General features: G+C 38.6%; 1 protein-coding gene across 1 annotated transcript in view; it reads right to left on the bottom strand.

Annotated features, from left to right (window-relative positions):
- Positions 1-21,038, bottom strand: part of LOC124279769 (unconventional myosin-IXAa-like) — a 160,836-nt gene extending 139,798 nt beyond the window's left edge. The window contains 2 exon segments of the mRNA XM_046715653.1: positions 11,647-12,642; positions 20,805-21,038. Coding sequence (XP_046571609.1) covers positions 11,647-12,531 — 885 coding nt within the window. The 5' untranslated portion in view covers positions 12,532-12,642; positions 20,805-21,038.
- Between the last annotated feature and the right edge of the window lie 1,877 nt (positions 21,039-22,915).

Raw genomic sequence — 22,915 nt, 5'->3', positions numbered from 1 at the left:
TAAATATTATGCTGAAAGATCACAATCACTTTTCCAACCTGTAAGCAACATCACTGAATTCAACACCTTTTGGAAGTGCTGAGGCAAACTTGTTTGCCCCCTATTACAATGGTATGTTTGACTTCCAGTTACTTGATGCTTAAGTATGATTATTTCAACTAAACAATGCTCATATCACATACTTAAAGATTATTTCAAGTTGTGTTTCTCATTACAAACCCAAAGTAGGTCAGTTGGCAATGTGTTTCCGAAATGTTTGTGAGATGTAAGTATACCTGTTTACAACTGCATAGTAAAGAAAGTGTTTGTGCAGTGTGAAAAACTGAGACATTTGTAAAACTAGGTAATGGGCCTTTGTCTTGGAAGATATCCCAGCCCCATCCAGTATGTCATTTTGTTTGTAAGAGCTAGCTAAGGATGATTACCACAGCCTCAGGAATTTGTTTTTCTTAGGCTAATTCAGAGAAGTAATGGAAATTTTATCACATTAACTCCGAGAGTTTACAGCTAGTCCTGCTTTAATGGGATAAAAATGTTGAGGAATGTTTGTTTTCTGTCAATTTTGTTCAGTTTGTATTTCCAGTAAAATGAAAGCATTAGAACTGTTTGAGAATCACAGAATGACATGATAAGTGAACTACCACAAATACTACAAGTTAATCATGACTACCATCACATGTCCTGGGGACAACCTGCTAGTCTGGATAAGTGACCTACCACAAATACTACAAGTTAATCATGACTACCATCACATGTCCTGGGGACAACCTGGTTGTCTGGATAAGTGAACTACCACAAATACTACAAGTTAATCATGACAACCATCACATGTCCTGGGGACAACCTGCTAGTCTGGATAAGTGAACTACCACAAATACTACAAGTTAATCATGACTACCATCACATGTCCTGGGGACAACCTGGTAGTCTGGATAAGTGAACTACCACAAATACTACAAGTTAATCATGACTACCATCACATGTCCTGGGGACAACCTGGTAGTCTGGATAAGTGAACTACCACAAATACTACAAGTTAATCATGACTACCATCACATGTCCTGGGGACAACCTGGTAGTCTGGATAAGTGAACTACCACAAATACTACAAGTTAATCATGACAACCATCACATGTCCTGGGGACAACCTGGTTGTCTGGATAAGTGAACTACCACAAATACTACGAAGTTAATCATGACAACCATCACATGTCCTGGGGACAACCTGCTAGTCTGGATAAGTGAACTACCACAAATACTACAAGTTAATCATGACAACCATCACATGTCCTGGGGAAAACTACCACAAATACTACACAATGTATTCTATAAAATAAACCTGCCTATAATATACACAAAAATGATAAAGCTTCTCTTTAAATATTCTCTGCTTTAGAGACATCTCATACACATACACAACACAACAAACATGACGACTTTCAAATTACCATCTTACTTTTTAATATGAATTAACATTCTTTCATGGAGGAACATCCAGCTTTCAAGCTCTTGGTAGCTCAAGACACAATGTATCCAGTTTGATTTTGTTGTTAAACGCTCAACTCAATCCATTCATTGCTTCTAAACCAAAAAAGGTTGCTCAGGACCAGTTTGGAGCCTTTCCTCCATGGGTTACTTTTAAAGTAAACAAGTATTATATCTGTAACTGAATCATACAAGGTGAAAACACGCATCATATACTTCCTTGAGCATTGCATTATCCACATGATAACATACTTCCTTGAGCATTGCATTATCCACATGATAACATACTTCCTTGAGCATTGCATTATCCACATGAAAACATGACCCGAACCAACAATATCAATGTTCAACTATCCAAGCCACTGTACCGGAGTACACTAGCAATTTTAAAGTTATTTCCACCCCTGTTCGACCTATAAAACTAGGGGGCCAGGGTACCCTCCAGTAATTAATTTCAAGGGTCCCTGCAAGTAATATAAGGGACTTGATAATAACTTAAATTACATAACCTTCATATTTTTGTCAAGATTTTTGGGGTACGAAGAATGTACTGTTTATCCCTTGGTACACAATCTAATTTGTGGTGGTAATTCAACTGGACACACATTCTTGAATTGTGTAAAACCCTGCTTGTTTAAAAAATGATATCATTATCATGACTTGCATATACTGTACAAACATATTCTGATGACTTGCTGTTTGAGAACGTTTTATACACATAGCCCATAAGCAGGTAATCATCTAAGCACAGTGTATTTGACAGTTGTCCTGTCAATATGTACAACCTACACAATAACCACTGTTTTTCTATCCGCATTAAGTACCCGGGCAACAAACCACTGAGGCCACTAGGTACATCTCTCACAAAACATTTGGGGCCAAAAACATCTGTATTTATTTTTACATGCAGTTTATCAACAGCGGATGGGAATGTCCATAACATCTACCTCATCGTCCCACTGCATCAGCGATTCATGCTACAAGTATCAGGATACTACACAGTAGGCAATACAAAAACATGTTCACATAAAAAGCTGGAAGATATCTCTTTTATCAGGTTCAAATGCAATTCACTGTTTTATTATAAATCCTCTAGTTTAAAGTCTGAGTGTTGTACTGTTTGGTCTAGCAATCTCTGCCAATGGTTGTATATATAACACCACTAAATTCTACCCAAAATTATGCTGAAAGCCAAAAGTTTCGAATGTTTTCGGGACTGGATGTCTCTATAGTATTACATAGATCAGCTGAATGGAAAATAATGCAACAGGTTACCAAACATTGATGCACAATATGCACATTATACAGCACAATACAAACCCATATAATCATAAAGGTATGATATAGGGAAAATGTGCTTCCATGGTAGAAAAACAAGAATATCATTTTCATAAAGCTATCTGCCTGTCAGGGGAAAAATGCCAGCTTAAATGAAGTCCTCTAGGTGGAATAAGAAATGATATTGTCAAAACCGAAAATTGAAAATATGAGCATCCAATAAATAGAGATTATTAACCGAGTGTGTTTCCGTATCATTAATATCATATATTAGGAATAAAAATTGTATTATGCGAGCCTTTGGTGAGCATAATACATAATTTTTATTCCTAATATATGATATTTATGATACGGAAACACACGTTGTTCATGATGGCGGCATGTGGTTGTGACTAGTCGCTAATACAGTGCAAACATAACTCATGCTTAAAATAAGATATTTCTTTCTGAAAAAACAACAAAATCGGTCAGGATTTTTCTAGGGAGTGTTTCTATTTTCAATGCGGGTAATCACCTCATCAATATTAGTTTCTGATACCTGATGGAATCGATTCGTCGTCTGTATTGTGATAGATAGATCGAAATCCTTGGTTGATACCTTTCTTAGACAATTGCCTTTCACTCGTGCCTCATAATCCGTACCTTCAATTTGAACGAAGTACTCCGTTTCATGTTTTCCAAAGTCAATTACTGCAGTAACGACTAAAGAACCTCTGTCATCAATTCTTACAGAATCACCAATTTTGAGAATGGGGGCAGCCATGTTTGTTTACAAACAATATAAACTCGTCGACGACGTCATCAATCATATGTTAACGTTTTAGGATTCGAATGGCTTGTATGGAGTTTTGCAAAAGTTGTTCATGGATTTACGTAATTTGCATAGTTATCAGATTTGGATACCAAGTTTATCAGATTGCTTTATTGCACCGATAACACCCTCCATAAGATGATAAATATAAATATTTTCTGTGTAGGTAGCAAAAATAATGTTTTTGAACCTATTCCAGCACAAGAGTTCAGCATGGAATTACAGGTTCACAAGGGCAAACAGGAAAATTTTAGAATATACTCAGGCCACATTCTGTTTGGTCGAGAAAGCTCAGCTTATGCAAGTCCATATAATAACAGTAAAATGTACTGAAAATGAGGCCATGTCCACAAAACAAATCTCAAAGTGGTTTGGCCCATGGAGATAATGCATGTTTGCTTAATATCATGTACAAGTGACTTCTGTTCTTTGTTAACATATACAATTATTTCTGCAACTGTTGCTTTTACTGTGGTTGTATTAATGATGATTATTGGGCTAATCACAGAAGATTTGACACATTCATAATGTTTACGCTGTTCTGAAATGAATCTTTTAATGTGGTATATTCCTAAATATAAAACTAATGCAGGGCTCTATATCCCGAGAAGTGTTTACAACTGTGACAACAAAGCCACATTACTACAAAGCGATTACAGTCCATGAATAGAGTCTCCATCAAATGACAAACTATGTAAACTCATCCATACGCTATGCATTAAACACCAAAATGCAAGACCCATGAAGACGTTAAGCAGAGCAGCTATAGATCTGACATCAAGCCAGACATTGTATCTTCAATTGTAGGTCACAATGACCTCAGGCTGACAGGATCTCCTCAGCCCCACCCACACAATCTTCTTCCAACCCCACACCAGGAAGACAGTACCAACCAACTGTAAATCTCACACAAACACTCTGCTGCTGTAAACCATAGGCATTGCTCTGTTCCTAAACATGGCTATGCGAATTCAGGTCGTCTTGTCAACAGATAAGATATCAATAACATACATTATCGCTACACATTATCAAAGCTTCCATCTTTAACATTCCAGATCAAGATGATGATGCAATACTAAAAGATTGAAATGAACACTAATTGCACCGGTGATTCTTTTCCAAGGTGAGAAACAAATGAGAATGTCATTACCCTAATTTGTTTCAATTATCTCCGTGATTGTCTCCTATATAATCACCACCAAATGGATGATGACCAGTCAGTCAATTAATCAATACATGCATATATAGGGATATGAAACATTATATGAGAATTAATAGTGAAATACTCTTTTTCAGACAAAATGTGACAAGTTTCCAGAATTCCTTGCTTATATTTGATAAAAGAATAGAGATGATAGAGAATCATTTGTTTGATTGTATTACGGTAACTACTAGACAACAACTAGTATCGGAAATGAACAAATTTAACAGAAAAAAACAGTTCATAATAATAATGGACTTTAGACTGTATGAATAATTATAAACACATATGGAATCACAAGAAATACATACACAGAACTAAGATTAAGCCTTCCGCTAAAAAAAACAATTATTTTAGCTATCTTTATGACGTTTATTTTTTTAATGACACAACACTCTTTGCATCTTCTCTTCACAGGTAACTGATTTCACATTAAAGCAATATCAGATGAAAGGAAATATATTTAGCTTTCACACTTAAGAGTGCACTGGGCTCGCCATGCTATCGACAAACGAGTGTTCTGAGCCCCAAAGTCTCAAAATATTACCGACTGAAACAAGATGTAAGACCAATCAATAACAGAGGCTGAAGTCTACACACTATGATCTGACTGAAATAACTCGGATAAATTTGGTGGGGGAGGAGCAGGGTAGGTCACACACTGAATGACATTGTGAAAATGACCAGTCTGCAGTCAGTAACATGAATTCTCTGTGTACAGGTCCTGTGAGGTTCTATACGGACATGCTTTAAGGGGGAGCTGGAAGCTGATGTACACATATTGAACTGCAAGGTGGAAACAATCTGCCAGCAGGATGATTTCCCTTCAAGGATCCAAAAGACCTGCATCCATTAGAGGTGGATTGAGTGCCAAACACTGAACTATTTTGTGAAAAGAACTGGACTGCAGAATGACACTCATCCAAGGATGCACACTGCATCTGGGAGGGTTCAAGGGATGGGTCACACTGCATCTACGGGGGCTCGAGGGATGGGTCACACTGCATTTACGTGGGTTCAAGGGGTGGGTCACACTGCATCTGGGGTGGTTCAAGGGGTGGGTCACACTGCATCTGGGGGTTTCAAAGGGTGGGTCTCACTGAATCTAGGGGATTCAAGGGGTGGGTCACTGCATCTGGGGGGGTGTGGGGTGTGTCACACTGCATCTACAGGGGGCTCAAGGGGTGGGTCACACTGAATCTGGGGGGTCACTGCATCTGGAAGGGTTCAAGGGGTGGGTCACACTGCATCTGGGGGTTTCATTGTGGGTCACACTGAATCTAGGGGGTGGGTCACACTGAATCTGGGGGGTTCAAGAGGGTGGGTCAGCTGCATCTGGAAGGGTTCAAGGGGTGGGTCACACTGAATCTAGGGGATTCAAGGGGTGGGTCACTGCATCTGGGAGGGTTCAAGGGGTGGGTCACACTGCATCTGGGGGTTTCATTGTGGGTCACACTGCATCTAGGGGATTCAAGGGGATTTGGGTCACTGCATCTGGAAGGGTTCAAGGGGTGGTTCACACTGCATCTGGGGGTTTCATTGTGGGTCACACTGAATCTAAGGGTTTCAAGGGGTGGGTCACTGCATCTGGAAGGGTTCAAGGGTGGGTCACACTGCATCTACAGGGGCTCAAGGGGTGGGTCACACTGAATCTAGGGGATTCAAGGGGTGGGTCACACTGCATCTGGGGAGGGTTCAAGGGGTGGGTCACACTGCATCTGGGGGGTTCAAGGGGTGGGTCACACTGCATCTACAAGGGATTCAAGGGATGGGTCACTGCATCTAGAGGGGCTCAAGGGGTGGGTCACACTGAATCTAGGGGATTCAAGGGGTGGGTCACACTGCATCTGGGAGGGTTCAAGGGGTGGGTCAGACTGCATCTACAGGGGTTCAAGGGGTGGGTCACTGCATCTACAGGGGCTCAAGGGGTGGGTCACACTGCATCTGGGAGGGTTCAAGGGGTGGGTCACACTGCATCTACAGGGGTTCAAGGGGTGGGTCACTGCATCTGGGAGGGTTCAAGGGGTGGGTCACTGCATCTGGGAGGGTTCAAGGGGTGGGTCACACTGCATCTACAGGGGCTCAAGGGGTGGGTCACACTGAATCTAGGGGAGGGTGCGAGGAGTCACACACTGAACTTTATTGTGAAAACAACTGGTCAGAGAGATGACTTCCCTTCAAGGATGTATACACACCTTCATCTGGGGGTTTCAACTGGAAGGTGGAAGGAGTCATACCCTGAACAAAATCGTGAAAAAAACCAAGTCTCCCAGATGACTTCCCTGACTGACTTCCCTGCAAGTTGGGAAGATGGAAGGAGTCATACCCTGAATCGTGAAAACAACTAGTCTTCCTTTACTGACTTCCCTGCAAGGATCTCCACAGCCCTGCATCCAGCTGTGACACCAGTCAGGGGGAAGGTATGCCTGCACACACCAGTCTGTAGTATATCCCAGGCTGCTGACAGTGGCTAACCACCTGGGCAAGCTGCCGCCACCACCAGGCTACACAGCCAACACCAGGATACAGGAAGCCCTTCATACATCCAGGACACATGGCCTCCCTGATAAGCTTCATGGTGAGGTTAGCTGGTAAATATATCTTCTCAATACACCTCAGTTCATGATGCTTAACTGATCAACCTTTTCACTTTTTATCTGGGTGAATATTGTTTTATGTTGAAGTACATGACAAGAAGCATGAACCAGCAGGACTTGACATCACTGGGGAAAATTCAGTCAGTCTCCAGCTTTGGACTAGTGGTTAATGAAAGATAATTTGATTTGCAGAGAAAAATACTAGTGCCTCTAGATTTTTAATAGTTTAGGACAAATGGACCTATGACATGTCTATCGTTGATCAACCTGGAAAAGGGGAATAACAGAAGCACTCAACATGCTACAACCCCAATTACTACTAAACTCTGTTACCACACATTGAGGCAGCACTCACTGCAGACTCACTTAAGGGTCAGTTTCAAGAGTTTCCCTGAATAAAAACTATGATCCACTTTGCAATATGAGGCCACAGGTCAAACATAGTGTTTGAAATCCGTCTGAAATACTTCACACACCTTCTACATAGCAGCTTAATTTGAATCAACAGCTACCCTCAACACAATGCACCAATAATTGGTTGACATATTCCATCATAAATATTTCACCTTGTTCCATGACACTGGGCAGACAAATTTGCACATTTATGACATGAATGGTGTGTTGTGTGAAACAACAGACATACACGTAATGTATCAAAACACTGAAGCCAGTGAGAGGCAGAGGCTATGAGGCCGAGGCTATGGAGAACGGTCAGCCCATCATATACACAGGGCACTTTGATTCAACGACTGCCAAGCACACAACATATTTGTCTACACATGGCTTTATCAAACACCAAGTGCATCACATTGTCAAATGCAGTCAGTAGAATGCTTATTTGGTGCAAAAGCAAATATTTGTATGTTCACTATTGAACTGAAGGTAATCAAACACCTATACAGCTACAAATCAATGATTTCCTTTGATTAGCTCTGAAGGTTCCGTGACCCTGATTGTTTCTGACGCAAGCCTCTCAATCTAGACTAATCTCTGTTGTATTCAGTCAATATCATGATCAAACCCATCATTAACATTACAGGGAACCATTTCCTTCAAACATCACTAAACTTCATACTCACATGAAAATTATGTTACCTACAACATGTATATGTACAACTTATGCTTTTGTCACAAACCAAACTAATTGCATGTTTCTTAAGTCATGGATCCATTACCCCATTTTTATAAAAATTGATGAGAGCATAAATCACAATCTGTCCCCTTTTTGCTACCAACACTTTAAAATTATTGTGATAGCTGAAAGTAACAAGATGACACAGCTAAATGTGATGGTCACAATAAAAGAAGTTGTTAAGGTGGAGGTAGTTCCGGGTATAATAAATAGTTGACCCTTGTCCTTCACACATGGACTTTGAAAACTCCATTTGTCGACTGAATAAAATGTATACACTTTTAGAGTTAACAATGAAGGTATCTATAGTTTCTAGCTGATGTAATTTATCCCACTCCATTGACATCTGACACAGAAAAATATACTACTAAAAAAAGCCCAAACACGCCCCTGAGTATGACATCTGAATGTTGTCACCTGCCCCCTCCACTACTGTTTCGCATGATAGACATGAATCATTACACCCAGCAGGCTAGGTGTTTGTAACACAGTTAATGAGACTGCTGGGATCAACATGGACATTCCTGGACACAGCCATGGCTCCAGTAGATACACTTACAATAAGTCCTCAACAAACTCTCACCACAGGTTAACTCATGGGAAACAACTGGTGCAAGAAGCACCACTGTTCCTGGGCTCAAGGACACATCTGGTCAAAGACTGATAGACTGGTGAAAATAGGCATCATCACATGTGTGATATTTCTGTTGTTAGCTGCAAGTACATTCACAGCCAGTCGCCAACACTGACCAAAGGGTCAATGATTAGTGAAACTGAAACAAACTACAGTTTGGCATCCAGAGGTTACTCGCACATGGTAATGACCTGATGGTGCCTGGTCACCTGGGTATCTACACAGGGCCGCCAAGTAAACAACCTTCTCATGCTTCATTTGACATCTTAGAAATGTACTGTTGTCATAAAATCAAATTTCAAATCAAATATTTATTGTGCAAACGTTCCATACAGAAACAGTGACAATATTCTATAAACTACATAAACAAGATATATAATGAATCACATATATATGATGAGCAATAAAACATATAATAATACAAATGTGTATAATAATAATAATGGCCTAGCACAATCAGATCTTCTATATTTGTTTAAAGTTGTACATATGGTAGCAAATAATTTCTATAGTATTTGGATCATTATTTCTAAAAAGGAGGTTAAATTTTTCAGTGGTAGTAAGTCTGAGAAAGTTATTAGTTGTAGAGGAAAGGGAGTTAAATAAGGACTTTCTTGCATCTGAATATTTAGTGCAACACATGAAATGGTGTTGTTCATCCTCAAGGACAGAACATTTATCACACAGACGGTCCTCCAAAGGTGTAGGTGGTCTTGTTCTCCTACCCAGTTCAATTTTTAGTCTATGGTCACTCAGTCTTAGTTTTGTGAAGTGGATACGGTGTTTTTTTATTTTGCAGTGTTGCAGGTACGGTTCAAAGTTGATTTCAGATTTAAATTTTCTATATGTTCTAAGTTTGTTCCTTGAAATTAATGTGTTTGGATTATCTTGAAGAGATGAGTGGAACATGTCTGTAAATTTCAATTGGGTCCTTCAGTATAGAGGAGGAAGTAAGATTACTTTCCTTGATGTTAAACTTATCTAAGGGGCAACTGAGTTTATAGTACCATCCAATTTCGTGTTTGGCAATCTTTATTGATTCATTAAAGGCATGTTTTAAAATGGTATTTGGAGATTGTAAAATATGATTGTAGAATTGAACAACTGATTTAATTACTCTGAATAATAGGGCCCATGCCCAGTTATGCGTTTGCTGAGAAACTCCCAGAGTACGTTTACAGAATTTCGTTTGTAATTTTTCAGGTGGGAAAGAATCTATATGTCTCTGCAGAACAAAATCAATTCCCCATACTTCACTGTTATACAGAACAACAGGTTCAACAATTGCCTTGAAAATTTTGCAGCAGACTGTTGGATCTAAATCATCTCCAAACAAGTTAGAAGAGAGAACATAGTATGCTCTTTGACCCTTTTTAACAAGGGATTCCACACAATGTTTAAATTTATATCTGTGATACTTCAAAACCTTAGAGCTTATTAAAGATAATATTAAACTGGAGAAAATCAACCCCTGCCCCCCTGAACTTTGAGTGTAGTTCATACCAGAATACTAATGGCGGTCATACATAACATGCCGTGTCAGTTTTTATTAATTATAGATTCAAACCGTCACAATGTTTTACATACCACCTCACCACGAGGTGTGCAATGTCATTTGGAAAGTATGTTGAATCAGCTAACACCCTGCTGTAAGAACAGTGGAACTGTCCACAAGGAAATTGGAACTAGTGCTAACAACAGATAAGGCCTAAAAAAAAATGTTGTGGTTCCAATTACCCGACTGACCCTTGAATTCTGGTGCCGACCCTATTTTTTTTAAGCAGACTGAATAAAATAAGCTTTCAGATACTATTGTTTTTTCCTGGCACCAACAGATATTTGTCATTCTGATAGAGAAAGTCGACATGATGGCCGCAAACTTGATTGAATAAACAATTACACATTGATACATGTGTTATTAGTTTGTACTTTCCTTCTAAACAAAATATGCACACAAAAAAAAGATCCTACCTGACTACGCTAAATTTTAAAGAGATGTAATCAGAACCACAACATTTTTTTTATTTGGCCTATCTTATTGGAACCTCTCAACACTGACAAGCACTCATGACAGCAGAACAAACTATGTACAGCTGCCCACAGGAGGATGGTTCTGCTAGGAGTGGCCTAGATGTATCGAGATGCTTCTTGCAACAAATAGTAACAGATTTCACTACAAGTAAAAATCCCAAGCTGTCAGCATTCTTCACCTATCCCATCAGATTCTAATCACGTTCCTATAAGCTGTTTTAACCCAACAATAAACTAGGGCTTCAGGTAATAAAACTTCACAGTCACCAACACTCAGCGTGTTAAAAGCAAAAGCCACTCTTCTAAAGACTGAATCTTTCATGACATATTTCTTGATTTAGTAAGTTCAGATAAATTAAACATGCAACTCAAAAATCTAAAATAAAAAATCCACTGAAATTAAGAAAATGATGTCTATCAAAAGCTGGACTCAATTGCTTTAAACAAAATGTGCCACCTTTCCTTTCAACTACCCACCTCCAGTACTGGCCCTGCCCCAAGGATGGTCTGTTCCACCCCACTTCCATGAAGCCCTTTGTGGCTGAGGGCTGTCAGGTGATGAAGCAACAGGTTGGTACTCTCCGTCTTCCCTGAACCAGACTCTCCAGATATCACTATACACTGGTTCTGTTTAGTCCTCAACATTGTGGAATATGCAGCATCTGCTATTGCAAAAATGTGTGGCGGTAATTCCCCAAGCCACTTATTCTGATACATTTTCACATATTTGGGATTATATATTGGGAAGAACTTGAAAGGATTCACAGCAATGAGGATTGATCCCACATAGGTATAGATGTTGGCATTCTCGAAACGAGCTTTTATATTTTCCAATAATGTTTTCTCATTCAGATCTGGCAGATTGCACAAATCAGTGTACTCCTTATTGCTTGTTGGTTGTTTCAGAAAGGAACTCAAGAAAGAGTCTACTACACTAGCATCTTTGCACTCAACCCATCCTGAAACCTTTTGGGTTTCAGGATCTGCCTTTCTGATGTAGAATCGGTATCCTGTGTAAAGGCCTTGACCTCTATCAATTTCAGCATTGATGACCTTTGGCCAAAGAAGCTGGACTCGAACCGGGTTATCCATTGGGTCTAATCTTCTTTCCTTACACAACTGACCTCCAGATGAAAACACTTCAGCAATTTCGTAATTGTGGGGGTTGTTTCCCAACTTCAACTTGCGAACTGCAACTTTGACAACATCACACGCAGGAGTGCCTTTTTCCGCTTCTACACTGACAAACTCGGTCTCTTGGCTCAGAGAACCTGTGTAAATTCTGACCATGAATGTTTCCATGCTACTAAGCTGGCGCAGAATTTGAACCCTTGAAGGACAGATGTCATAGTTGGTGGCCATTGTTACTTCACGGAGCTGAACATGCTGTAATACACTGCTGGCAACGGCCCACACACACAGCCCTCTATATAGGATAACGTCATGATACACTCCGCTACATCTTAGTTACATCTGAAACAGAAAAACACACATTAAATGACAAGAAACAAACAATGTACAAAACCAAATCAATAGCTAAATGAAATCTCAATGCTTTGTCTGTCTTCTTTGAGTGGCATTTTAGAACTTTTATTTTGTGAGTGTGACGCTTTGATACAGGTTCTTGTACTGTTGTCAAGCTGCTTGACAAGGATCTGTATCTAAATGTCGCACACACGAAATGAAAGAAGTTGTTGCCATTAAGTTTGTTCAATATTGCTTTGTTTGTCATTTTGTAACACAACACTCTGCAATATACAACCCATATAATGGGTCGGTAATAATCAAGTCTGGATCAGAAAATCCACTGATTGACATCATCAGCAGGGATGTACACAGTTGGAATATGATAGCATGCATCAACCAGAGACAACATTGCTAGCTGAAGACTGCCCAGATATTCACTGTATTTCTGTTAACACATATGCCCTCTCCATCTTACATCCTATTACATATCTGAACAGAAACTGTCGTGGGCCCTGTAATAAAAATTACCAATGCACGACATGAACTTTTTAAGGATGGTAACCTTCCTTTGTGATGGCCCAGCCAACCCAACATTCATAGTATAAACTCCATTACCTACATGGGTAAAATGTTTACCGCCCATACTAGTGTTGACAATGGTTAAAGTATTTGTTGTCTACAAACACTCTGTGGTTGGTCAAAGCCAACAGACGTTATGGATGTCATAATATATGCAGGAAGTCCTCCCAGTCGATTTAGCCATGCTAATAGCAGTGTTTTGGCTGGCTGAGACAATATTAATACTATTTACACACAGATTACCATTTTGTTTCGTGATACGCTGTATAATGTAATGGTGGCCAGGGGAGTTATCACTTTGGTTCACAAAAGTTTCCTTATGAAGTATATATTTATTCTATATACTTTTACAAAAGGTGAAAATGAGAAGTAAAATTATGAATCAATTATTCAACAGGCACATTGTGGACTGTGATTACTAAGTTAAATATGTGACACGTAGTGAACCTGATACATGTAGTCCCAAACCACCTACTTGTGTGGACTTGCAGTTTCTTCCCATCAAAGACAACAGTAACATTTCCAGTAATTGTACCGAACACTAAGAAAATAATCTGGTGTAAAACATGTGACAAACATATGGTGTAATTCACGGTTACTTACAATCACCCTCCTACAAAATCTGTGTTCTTTGTTAATTGAGACAACTAGGTGACCTGTGCAGCCTACATGTTAAACTAAGTTCTGAATATAAGAGTTCTTTTCAAGGCAGGAATTAACTTCCTAGATGGAGCATATATATCATCCTGCTTATCTGTCAGGATACAACCAGGCAACCAGGAAGTCAATCTACAGCAACATCACATCCATACACTTACAAGTTACACATACATTTACACCCAGCAACACAGTAGAATATGAACAGTAAAGATGCTGGAAGTGTAATATACCCAACCTAGTAAGGGTTTAAGAGTGTTGATTCAACAACATAACAATACAAATGATGATAGTTACTGACTGATCAAACATCTACACATAATACTGTAAATGATCCAGTGAAAATGTATATTGTTTGTTATAAAGACCCATAATGTGTATATGACTATTACTGATCTCTCATGTCATGACAATATAACTAGTCATATGAAAACAGTTGTGTAGCAAGTGAAAATATCAGATGTTGACATTGAAACCAGGCTTGGATATAGATAGCTTCATGTTCTTATCAATGAAATTTTTAAAAAATACAAAAAAACTGAAGGTGCTTTATCATTGGTGTCTTATATAAAAATAAACCTCCTCTAAAGAGACCTGTCAGTGCCCATATCCATTTCAAACACAGCTTCACATCAGATTTTATCGCAACTAGATCCTCAAATCTGTTAACGCTCCTCCAGACTAACACTTAGTCTCTGAAACTATATATTTTGGACAGAAACAAACAACTTTATTTAATATAAAAAGCGGCCATAATGAGATGAAGCTGAAGAAAATTTAGACTTTCTTCATTTAGAGATTTTGCACAACAGGTAGAAGAAATATAATATCATTCAAGAACCTTGAGACAAACCCTCCTCACAAAACATCCAACTATTTCATGTTCTTATATGTGACCTGAGAACATCAGCGACGTGCATGCTTGGGAACCAATGCTACTGTGGTACTATACAGCACTCATACAAATATTGCAGTATAAGCAATAAAATGTTAAACTACTGTAATTGTTGAACTGCTTGTCCTTTCCTCACACAGTTACAGCAACACTGATAACATAAGGAAGTGTGTTATCGAAGAATACCGTGTTCACAGATAAGTCAGGCAACAGGCCTACTATCTCTGTCAGTGTATATGTAACAATACAACCTGGAAAAGATTAAACACTCACTGCACCCAAGACAACCAAATATTTCCTGCAAGTTTTGCTCAAGACAGAACCAAACAATTGTTAGGTACTTGAACATTCTCTGAAGCAACCTGCTCAAGTATCCTTACATCTTTCTTGATATTTTGCCTCAAGTCAGGGAGTGATAAAAAATGTTATGTTTTTGCATAGAAACTGATTTCCAGAAACTTGCCTATTTCTATCACAAGGTTAATTCCTTTTCCTTACTACGCGAAAACTTGATGGAATCTGTGGCTCCCACCGACACTTATCTGAGTCCACGCACTTCTCGTCCAAACCCAACCTTTGGTAAGCCCCCCCAGCTGTCGTGATGATAGCACTCATACACAAAGTACATCATGTTCATGTTAAAACAACCAGCACTGACCCCTACCCTGGCCTTTTAACCCTGACATCAATTAGTCACAATCTGTGTTATACCACCATTCCAACCTAACAACCCATGTACTACATCCTAGATCTACTAATTAAATCATACACAGAGTTCAAAGGCTTCTACTACTTCAATAGGTTCGGTGCAGAGGAGGAAACTGTCTCCTTTAAACCTTCACTAAACAGGGTAATTGGATTATACATTGAGTCTTGCTGTATATTACTACAACTTTTAAATAGATGCATCCAACATTGTTTCAAATTATACCTGGGATTATGCTATAGCTGTACAGTTTTATGCTGGTCATATAGTGCAGGTTTAAAAAACACCATAAAACAAAAGTGGTTTTGACACAGTAGCCAATGCATACTATGCCCTGCTCATACATGTAACCCCTATGCTTTCATGTGTCATTCCTCTGCCGACTCCAAAAAACTATACCTTTATAAATACATCGATTTGAAAAAAATATGTTAACAAATCTCATTTGCTATTGCTATCAAGATAAATTAATTACAAATAACCACAAATAATTACTATAATATATGCAATAATTAGTGGTGTTTTGAAGTTTTTACAATTCCTTATTCTTCCCATCCACAGACATTCACGTGGTCAAGGTGTCTGTTCACCAGAAGATGGTTTGTTTGTTATTTAATGCTGCACTCAGCAATATTCCAGCTATACGGCGGTGGAATATTAATAATCGAGTCTGGACTAGACAATCCAGTGGTCAACAGCATGAGCATCGTCCTACGCAATCGGGATATGATGACATGTATCAACCAAGTCAGCAAGTCTGACCACCCAATCCCATTAGTCGCCTCTTACGACAAGCATGGGTTACTGAAAATCAAATCTAACCCATATCTTCACTCACATTACAATATTTGTCCTATACTAACAGTACAACTTGATAGCAATCGATGTCTTTTTCTTTGTGCAAGCGATTTTTATAAATATATTCTGTACGCATTTGTTTTAAACTTTTGCATATCTAACATTTTAAATGCATAATTGGTACGCAACAAATATTTCTCAATGCATAATTCTATGCGTATTTTACCCGGATACGCAGCTTATCTGGGCCTCTGATGATATTTTCATTTTACATAATGTTTGTAGTGTATCACTACATGTATATTAATATATTTTCACAATTCCATAACATGAACTGACATGTCCAACATTGATCAGTGTGGCAAGGAAAATAAATTCACACTACTTTATTGGATTACATATTCTGATAATGAATATGGATACATGCAGTATGAATTACTACTGAATTCATAAGTGTGTGGACAGCTTTATAATGACATTATTATTATTATTATTATTATGGATACATGCAGTATCATTTGAATTACTACTTAACATTCTTTACAGGAAATAATATGTTTCTTAGTTTCCCAGTGTGATATAAGAGTAATAGATCACAGAGTTCTAAAAGGTTGTGACTGTTTCATGCTGAATGATTTAACCTGTACAAATAGGTCATTGTGGTGCATGCTATTTAAGTACTTTGTTTGCTCAACTCTGCACTCAGCAAGTCTGGACCAGACAATCCGGTGTTTGACATCATGAACAACAATCCAACCCATAGGGTACAATGAAAATGTTATCAACTAAGTCATCAGAGAGAATTCTTGGCTGCAATATGGACAAAAATATCTATTTAATACGGAACTTTTGTAATCAGTGCCAGACAGGCAGAAGGACAGCAAAGTAAACACTCTGTCTCACAGTCCCTGAACCACATTACTTTCCCTACTCACTAGCCATCCCTGCAATGCTCAAGTCCTAAATGAAGCAGGGCCCTTATTCTCGAAATGTTCAGTAGCCCTCAGAATTCTTAACTCTGATCGTAGCCAATGTGTTAAGAATGGGCTTACGAAATTCGTAGGGCTACGAACGTTTCGAGAATTGCTAGCAAGGTCTAGATTTCCCCAGTTTCAGAATCTCCCAACTCACTGGGGCTCCTTTTCAATTTAAATGGGTTTATTTGTTAGGCCAAATTAAAAAAATGTTGTGGTTCCGATTATACCACTTTAAATTTAGGGTAGGTAGGTAGGATTTTTTTTTTAACATATTTTTTTTAAGACTGACTGACTGAGTTTGATTTTACGCCGCTTTTAGCAATATTCCAGCAACATCACGGCGGGGGACACCAGAAATGGGCTTCACACATTTGTACCCATGTGGGGATTTGAACCCGGGTCTTCGGCGTGACGAGCCAACGCTTTAACCACTAGGCTACCCCACCGCCCTATTTTTAAGAAGTAAAGTACAAACTAATAACACATGTATCAATGTGTAATTATTTATTCAATCAAGCTTACGGACATCATCATCTCTATCAGTATGACCGATATCTGTCGGCGCTGGGGGGAAAACAATGGTATCTGAAGGCTGATTTTATTTAGTCCGCTTAAAAAAAAATCAGGTCGGCTACAGAACTCAAGGGTCGGTCAGGTAATCGGAACCACAAACTATTTTTTTTAGGCCTCATTATCAAAATAATATTATACATATTCAGCGACTAAGTGTTAGTCTACAAAGCCAATTGTAAAATATTCAAAGTTAATCAACCATTCATAAACCAACCTACTTGTACCGTATCAAGTTAATGTTAATTTACAAAAGCAAATGGTTTACTGTCTATGCAGTGACTAAATGTTTCCTAACACTATTGTTCAAGAGGCCCACCTGAAGGACAGCAACCGTATGCCACATCTTTGTATACAGTATACATGGGTATACAATCCAGTGAGTCAGTAAGAACACAATCACCATCCCAGATTACCAGCTAAATCATAATGGGGTGTAGCTGTTAATCTCACCCTGCTAACACCCTAAGTAGCCAGCTACAGTAATATACACGGGCAGGCACATAATTAAACCACAGCACTCTTAGTTATTATCTTACAAGCCAAACTGCCAAGATGTAGATGTTGACTGGAGTTTTTCAAAGAACAATGTTGCTAGACAAATGCCAAAAGGTGGCAAAAATCCTGAATGGGTTTTAATACACTACTCAATCTTTGATAGGGGTGTGGAGTATCCAGGTGGTGTCTGAATGAGATTGATAGCTAAAATGTGCTGTCATACAAATAGCATCTCATATTGCCATGGAAGAGAAATATATCCAGCTTCATTTGAAGTTGATTAAACAAAAAAACACTTCATTCTGTTGGGATCATTTTCAATAGTATGGTGGACTGAATTTAGTTTTACACCGATTTTAGCAATATTCCAGCAATATCACGGCGGGTGACACCAGAAATGGGCTTCACACATTGTACCCATGTGGGAATCAATAGTATGGACTATCTCAGTATCCCTATTGAAAGTTGAATGACACATATTAGAGTTTACTTCGACAAAATGGGAACAAGTCATCTGTTAAATAAGGACAAATTTTTAATTTCAACCTGATGTCAGATTGTACTCTTATTCTATATACTTATACAACATGTGAAAATGAGAAGTAAAATTACTTAATTACTTACCAAAAATCAAGTGTAACAAACTTCTGTTCAGTCTCACATGCTCAGCGAATAATAGTACATAATGTAATACAAAATCTACTGAAAATGTTGCTAAGAGCCAAGTTCAGGCTAATACATTAAAAGTCTTTGACACAGACTGAGATTATACAAGTACACCTGATACAGGGAACAAGTTGTTCGTGATAACATGAATGAAAGGAAACAGGACATAACATACAGAAATTCAATGCAGTCAACATAAATCTACGACTTTCATTGTTATTCAAGAATGTTATTTTGCCACTTTTATAATGGTCAAAATAAAACTGAAACCACAAAATAAATATTTTCAGTTTAACTTTGACAGGAAGAATTCATACATCATCAAAAGCAATTACCGCTACCACTTATTTTAACAAGAAGATATGTTTAGTTAACATAAATTATGAACTTACATAAATGTGTTTATACTCAGCACATGTTGAAAGTATTCACAGTGCTTAGCATGCAGAGTCAGTACTTAATGTTCTCTCCTCAAAATTTAGAACAAGTTATGAACAAAATCTGATAAGGACCAAGTCTAAAACACAAAACCAACATTTAACACATACTTTTTAATCCTTGATCATGAACACAGGGAAGTTGCTTATGATTACAAATCATTATAAGATGAGAATTGAAAGTATGTATTGACAATTTAGAGCAAAAAGAATTTAACAGCATATTTGGCTAAGATGTAATCAATGAATGTTATGTGAGGCATATATGAGTAAACCCTAATTATCATGCCCCCAGGCGTACGGCCAGGCACGGAAGAAGGAATCAACACATACGTCAGACAGGTACTGATCACCACTGCAATGTGGTTGAACCTTTGACCTCACCTACACTTACACCAAGTGAGTGAGTGAATCGCCATTTTTTTACACCAGAGTTGTCAATGTCTTAGATCATAGATCAAACACACCTGTCAGCAGGGTATATGTTGTATCATTCATATTCTTGTTTTCAGAAGTCCTGACAAATGATTTGCGTCAAAGAGTTGCTATCCACTACTATCTAATGGTAAAAGAGGTAGTCAACAAGGAAAATACATTTGTCCTTCCTGAATTTTAGTAATACTGGAAACTAGTGATCACGAGGGTTATTTGTTATCTACATGATCTCAGCTGGCCAGACACATGAGACAACCTACAGGTTGAGTGATAAATGTAAAGATCATACCAACATTTCACATCTTCACACTCTTTCTGATAGCATACCTTCACTAGAACAACTGACAAGAAAGCGTGCTCTTGGTTTATATTCATGTGTTATTTTACCATCGTTGACATATTATCATATACGATTATGACATGATATCACTGATTATGAAATTACCTTTGAACTTATGATACATGCGTGAAAAATACCTACCCTGAACCCAACCTAGAAAGGTTTGGCAGATAGTGTTGTAAGATTCCTAAATTGTGTAAACAATGTTAAAAAAGAGCACACGCTTCAACGAATAAATTCTTATGTAAATTAACAAGCATTCGCTTAGTCGAAGTTAGAATACATCCCTGTATTAGCATTACATGATCCGTTTACGACTATTAGTGATATAACGGGGGGATTTATTCAGTAACACAAATCTTCCAGTCTGACAAAGAGTTGAATTGGGGCGCCGCTAGTCATGCGGAAGCGAAGAGGGTGTAACAGAAATATGTTGGCGCTTCATGTCACAGCGAGTAGGGTCACTAAATCACACCAAGTTGAATGTAGGACACTAGATTTCAAGCAGCATTGCTTCGGCTGAGAAATCAAATACATGACTGCATTAATTGACTCGACTCATGCCCGTGACAGTAAACAAGCAAGTGGTTGATCGGAAATGGGTACTCACGATCCCTGGATATTCCAAGACTCCGCTGCTTCACTTCTGCCGATACTGCCAAACATCCTGCCGTCCACAAATGGGTCTACATGGCGAGATCTTACATCCTCCTTACGTACAAAGTCGGGTACAGATATACATGGTTCCTACTAGGTCAACTGGTCTCTAAACGTGTGTCTGTAAGCCCCACACGTCTAACAAACACAAATTACTCATTGCGGGCTCAGTAAATTAGAAGCCCGCAGCGAATGCGACACTTGGCTCTGATTGGTCAATATTCGACAGGTCCTTCCGACTGAAGCGTCACTTTTCGTGTGTGTATGGGCCGAGTGTTACGTAACTAAATACACAAACTGGCAACTTCCCATTGCGTCCGTTGATTATTATTTGGATATATGCTGGTTATTTACTGTGTAGTTTAATCACACACCAATTTCACGCACGACAGCGTATTTTTTCTAATTCAATTTTGCCTAACATATTACACGAACGATTGTTGTATTTAACATTCCAACGCTGATGGCTGATGTGATCGACTTAAAACAACAAGAACAAATCACCGGGAATAATTTAGAGCACATTTTCATATTTAAATGATACATGCATAAAAGATCATACATTTTGTACGACAAACTAACTAATTAACCCAGAGTGCAAGCAGGTGTGTTCAGTCCTACCTGTTTCTGTACATGGACGCTTGGAAACAATATATTCTAATGTGAAGGAATCTATGCGAATGGTGAGAGTTCCCTAAATAGTAATGAAATATGCCTCTGTCGAAATGAAAGGGACTAGGGAAAGCAATGGAAGTGGAACACTTCTTTTAAAAAAATATCATAATAAATCACCCTAAATGGAAACATTCATACATGAGTGAGTGAGTTTAGTTTTACGCCGCACTCAGCAACATTCCAGTTATATGGCGGCGGTCCGTAAATAACCGAGCCTGGACCAGACAATCCAGTGATCAACAGCATGAGCATCGATCTGCGCAATGTGGGAACCGATGACATGTGTCAACCAAGTCAGCGAGCCTGACCACCCGAACCCGTTAGTCGCATCTTACGACAAGCATGGGTTACTGAAGATCAATATTCTAACCCGGAACTTCACGGGTGCTTTCATACATGAACATGTTTAGCGACTGAACGGTATATTTTCTGGAATTTCCATCTTAATTATAGTATGTTTATCGGGGAAGGATCAGCCTTGAACCACCCAAACCCACCATGCAAACAAACATTACAACCAGCTAGTTATGCAACTAACGTGACAATTGGTTTCTCCCCAAAAAAAAAAAAAAAAAAAAACATGAATAAATAAATATACAAAAATAAATTATCGCCTTTTATAAAATAGTACAAAATAACAAATTAAATCCAAATAGAGAGCAGGGAGCAAAACAATGGCAAATCATTGAGGACAATTGCTTGGTTATTTATTTTATACATTCTCCATGGCGTGGGGCGGTGGGAGACAGACAATATAAAGCCCACATGAACATATTAATAGATGTCAGCCCCCGCCCATCATTAGAAAACGCCTCAAATCAATTTAGGTCCTCAAGTAGCTATATGCAAATATTAAGAAAATTTGTTGCAAGCGAGTCTCGCTTCTTTAATTGATGAACTACACATGTTGAAATATTTACTACTTCATATGAATTATACCCGTGGACAGATACCCGAGACGTGGTGTTGTTGTTAATATGTATATACATGTAATGCATAAAACATAGGTCTCCTCTCAGTGTGAAGAAGGGAGAAAATCTAATAACTAATTTAAATGGCCTAATCTAGTTTCATATCTATACCGATCATTTTTAAGAACTTCACGTGTTTTACATAAAATCCAAATGTTTTCAGAAATAGAAACTAATAACAACATCCGTATACTGCACGTAGTGTACATATCTCATATATCACGGTCTAGCAGGGACGTAACACCTCGACCGGCTTCGTCATCCCGACTGGGAGATAAACACTCCCAACGGAAGAGATGATCACCCCGGAAGTAAGTGGAGCTGAGCGAGCAACACTGGGCGGTGTTAATAGTGCTCACTTACGCTAGCCCCGGGATAGTAGTATTGTGGTCTTGAAAAGCGCTAATCTTCCGAGAAT

This window comes from Haliotis rubra, unplaced genomic scaffold (assembly GCF_003918875.1).
Source record: "Haliotis rubra isolate DU_JTF1 unplaced genomic scaffold, ASM391887v1 Scf107, whole genome shotgun sequence".
In the NCBI taxonomy this organism is placed as follows: domain Eukaryota; kingdom Metazoa; phylum Mollusca; class Gastropoda; order Lepetellida; family Haliotidae; genus Haliotis; species Haliotis rubra.
The sequence above is the reverse complement of the archived record's forward strand: the minus strand, read 5'-3'. Positions and strand labels throughout refer to the sequence as shown.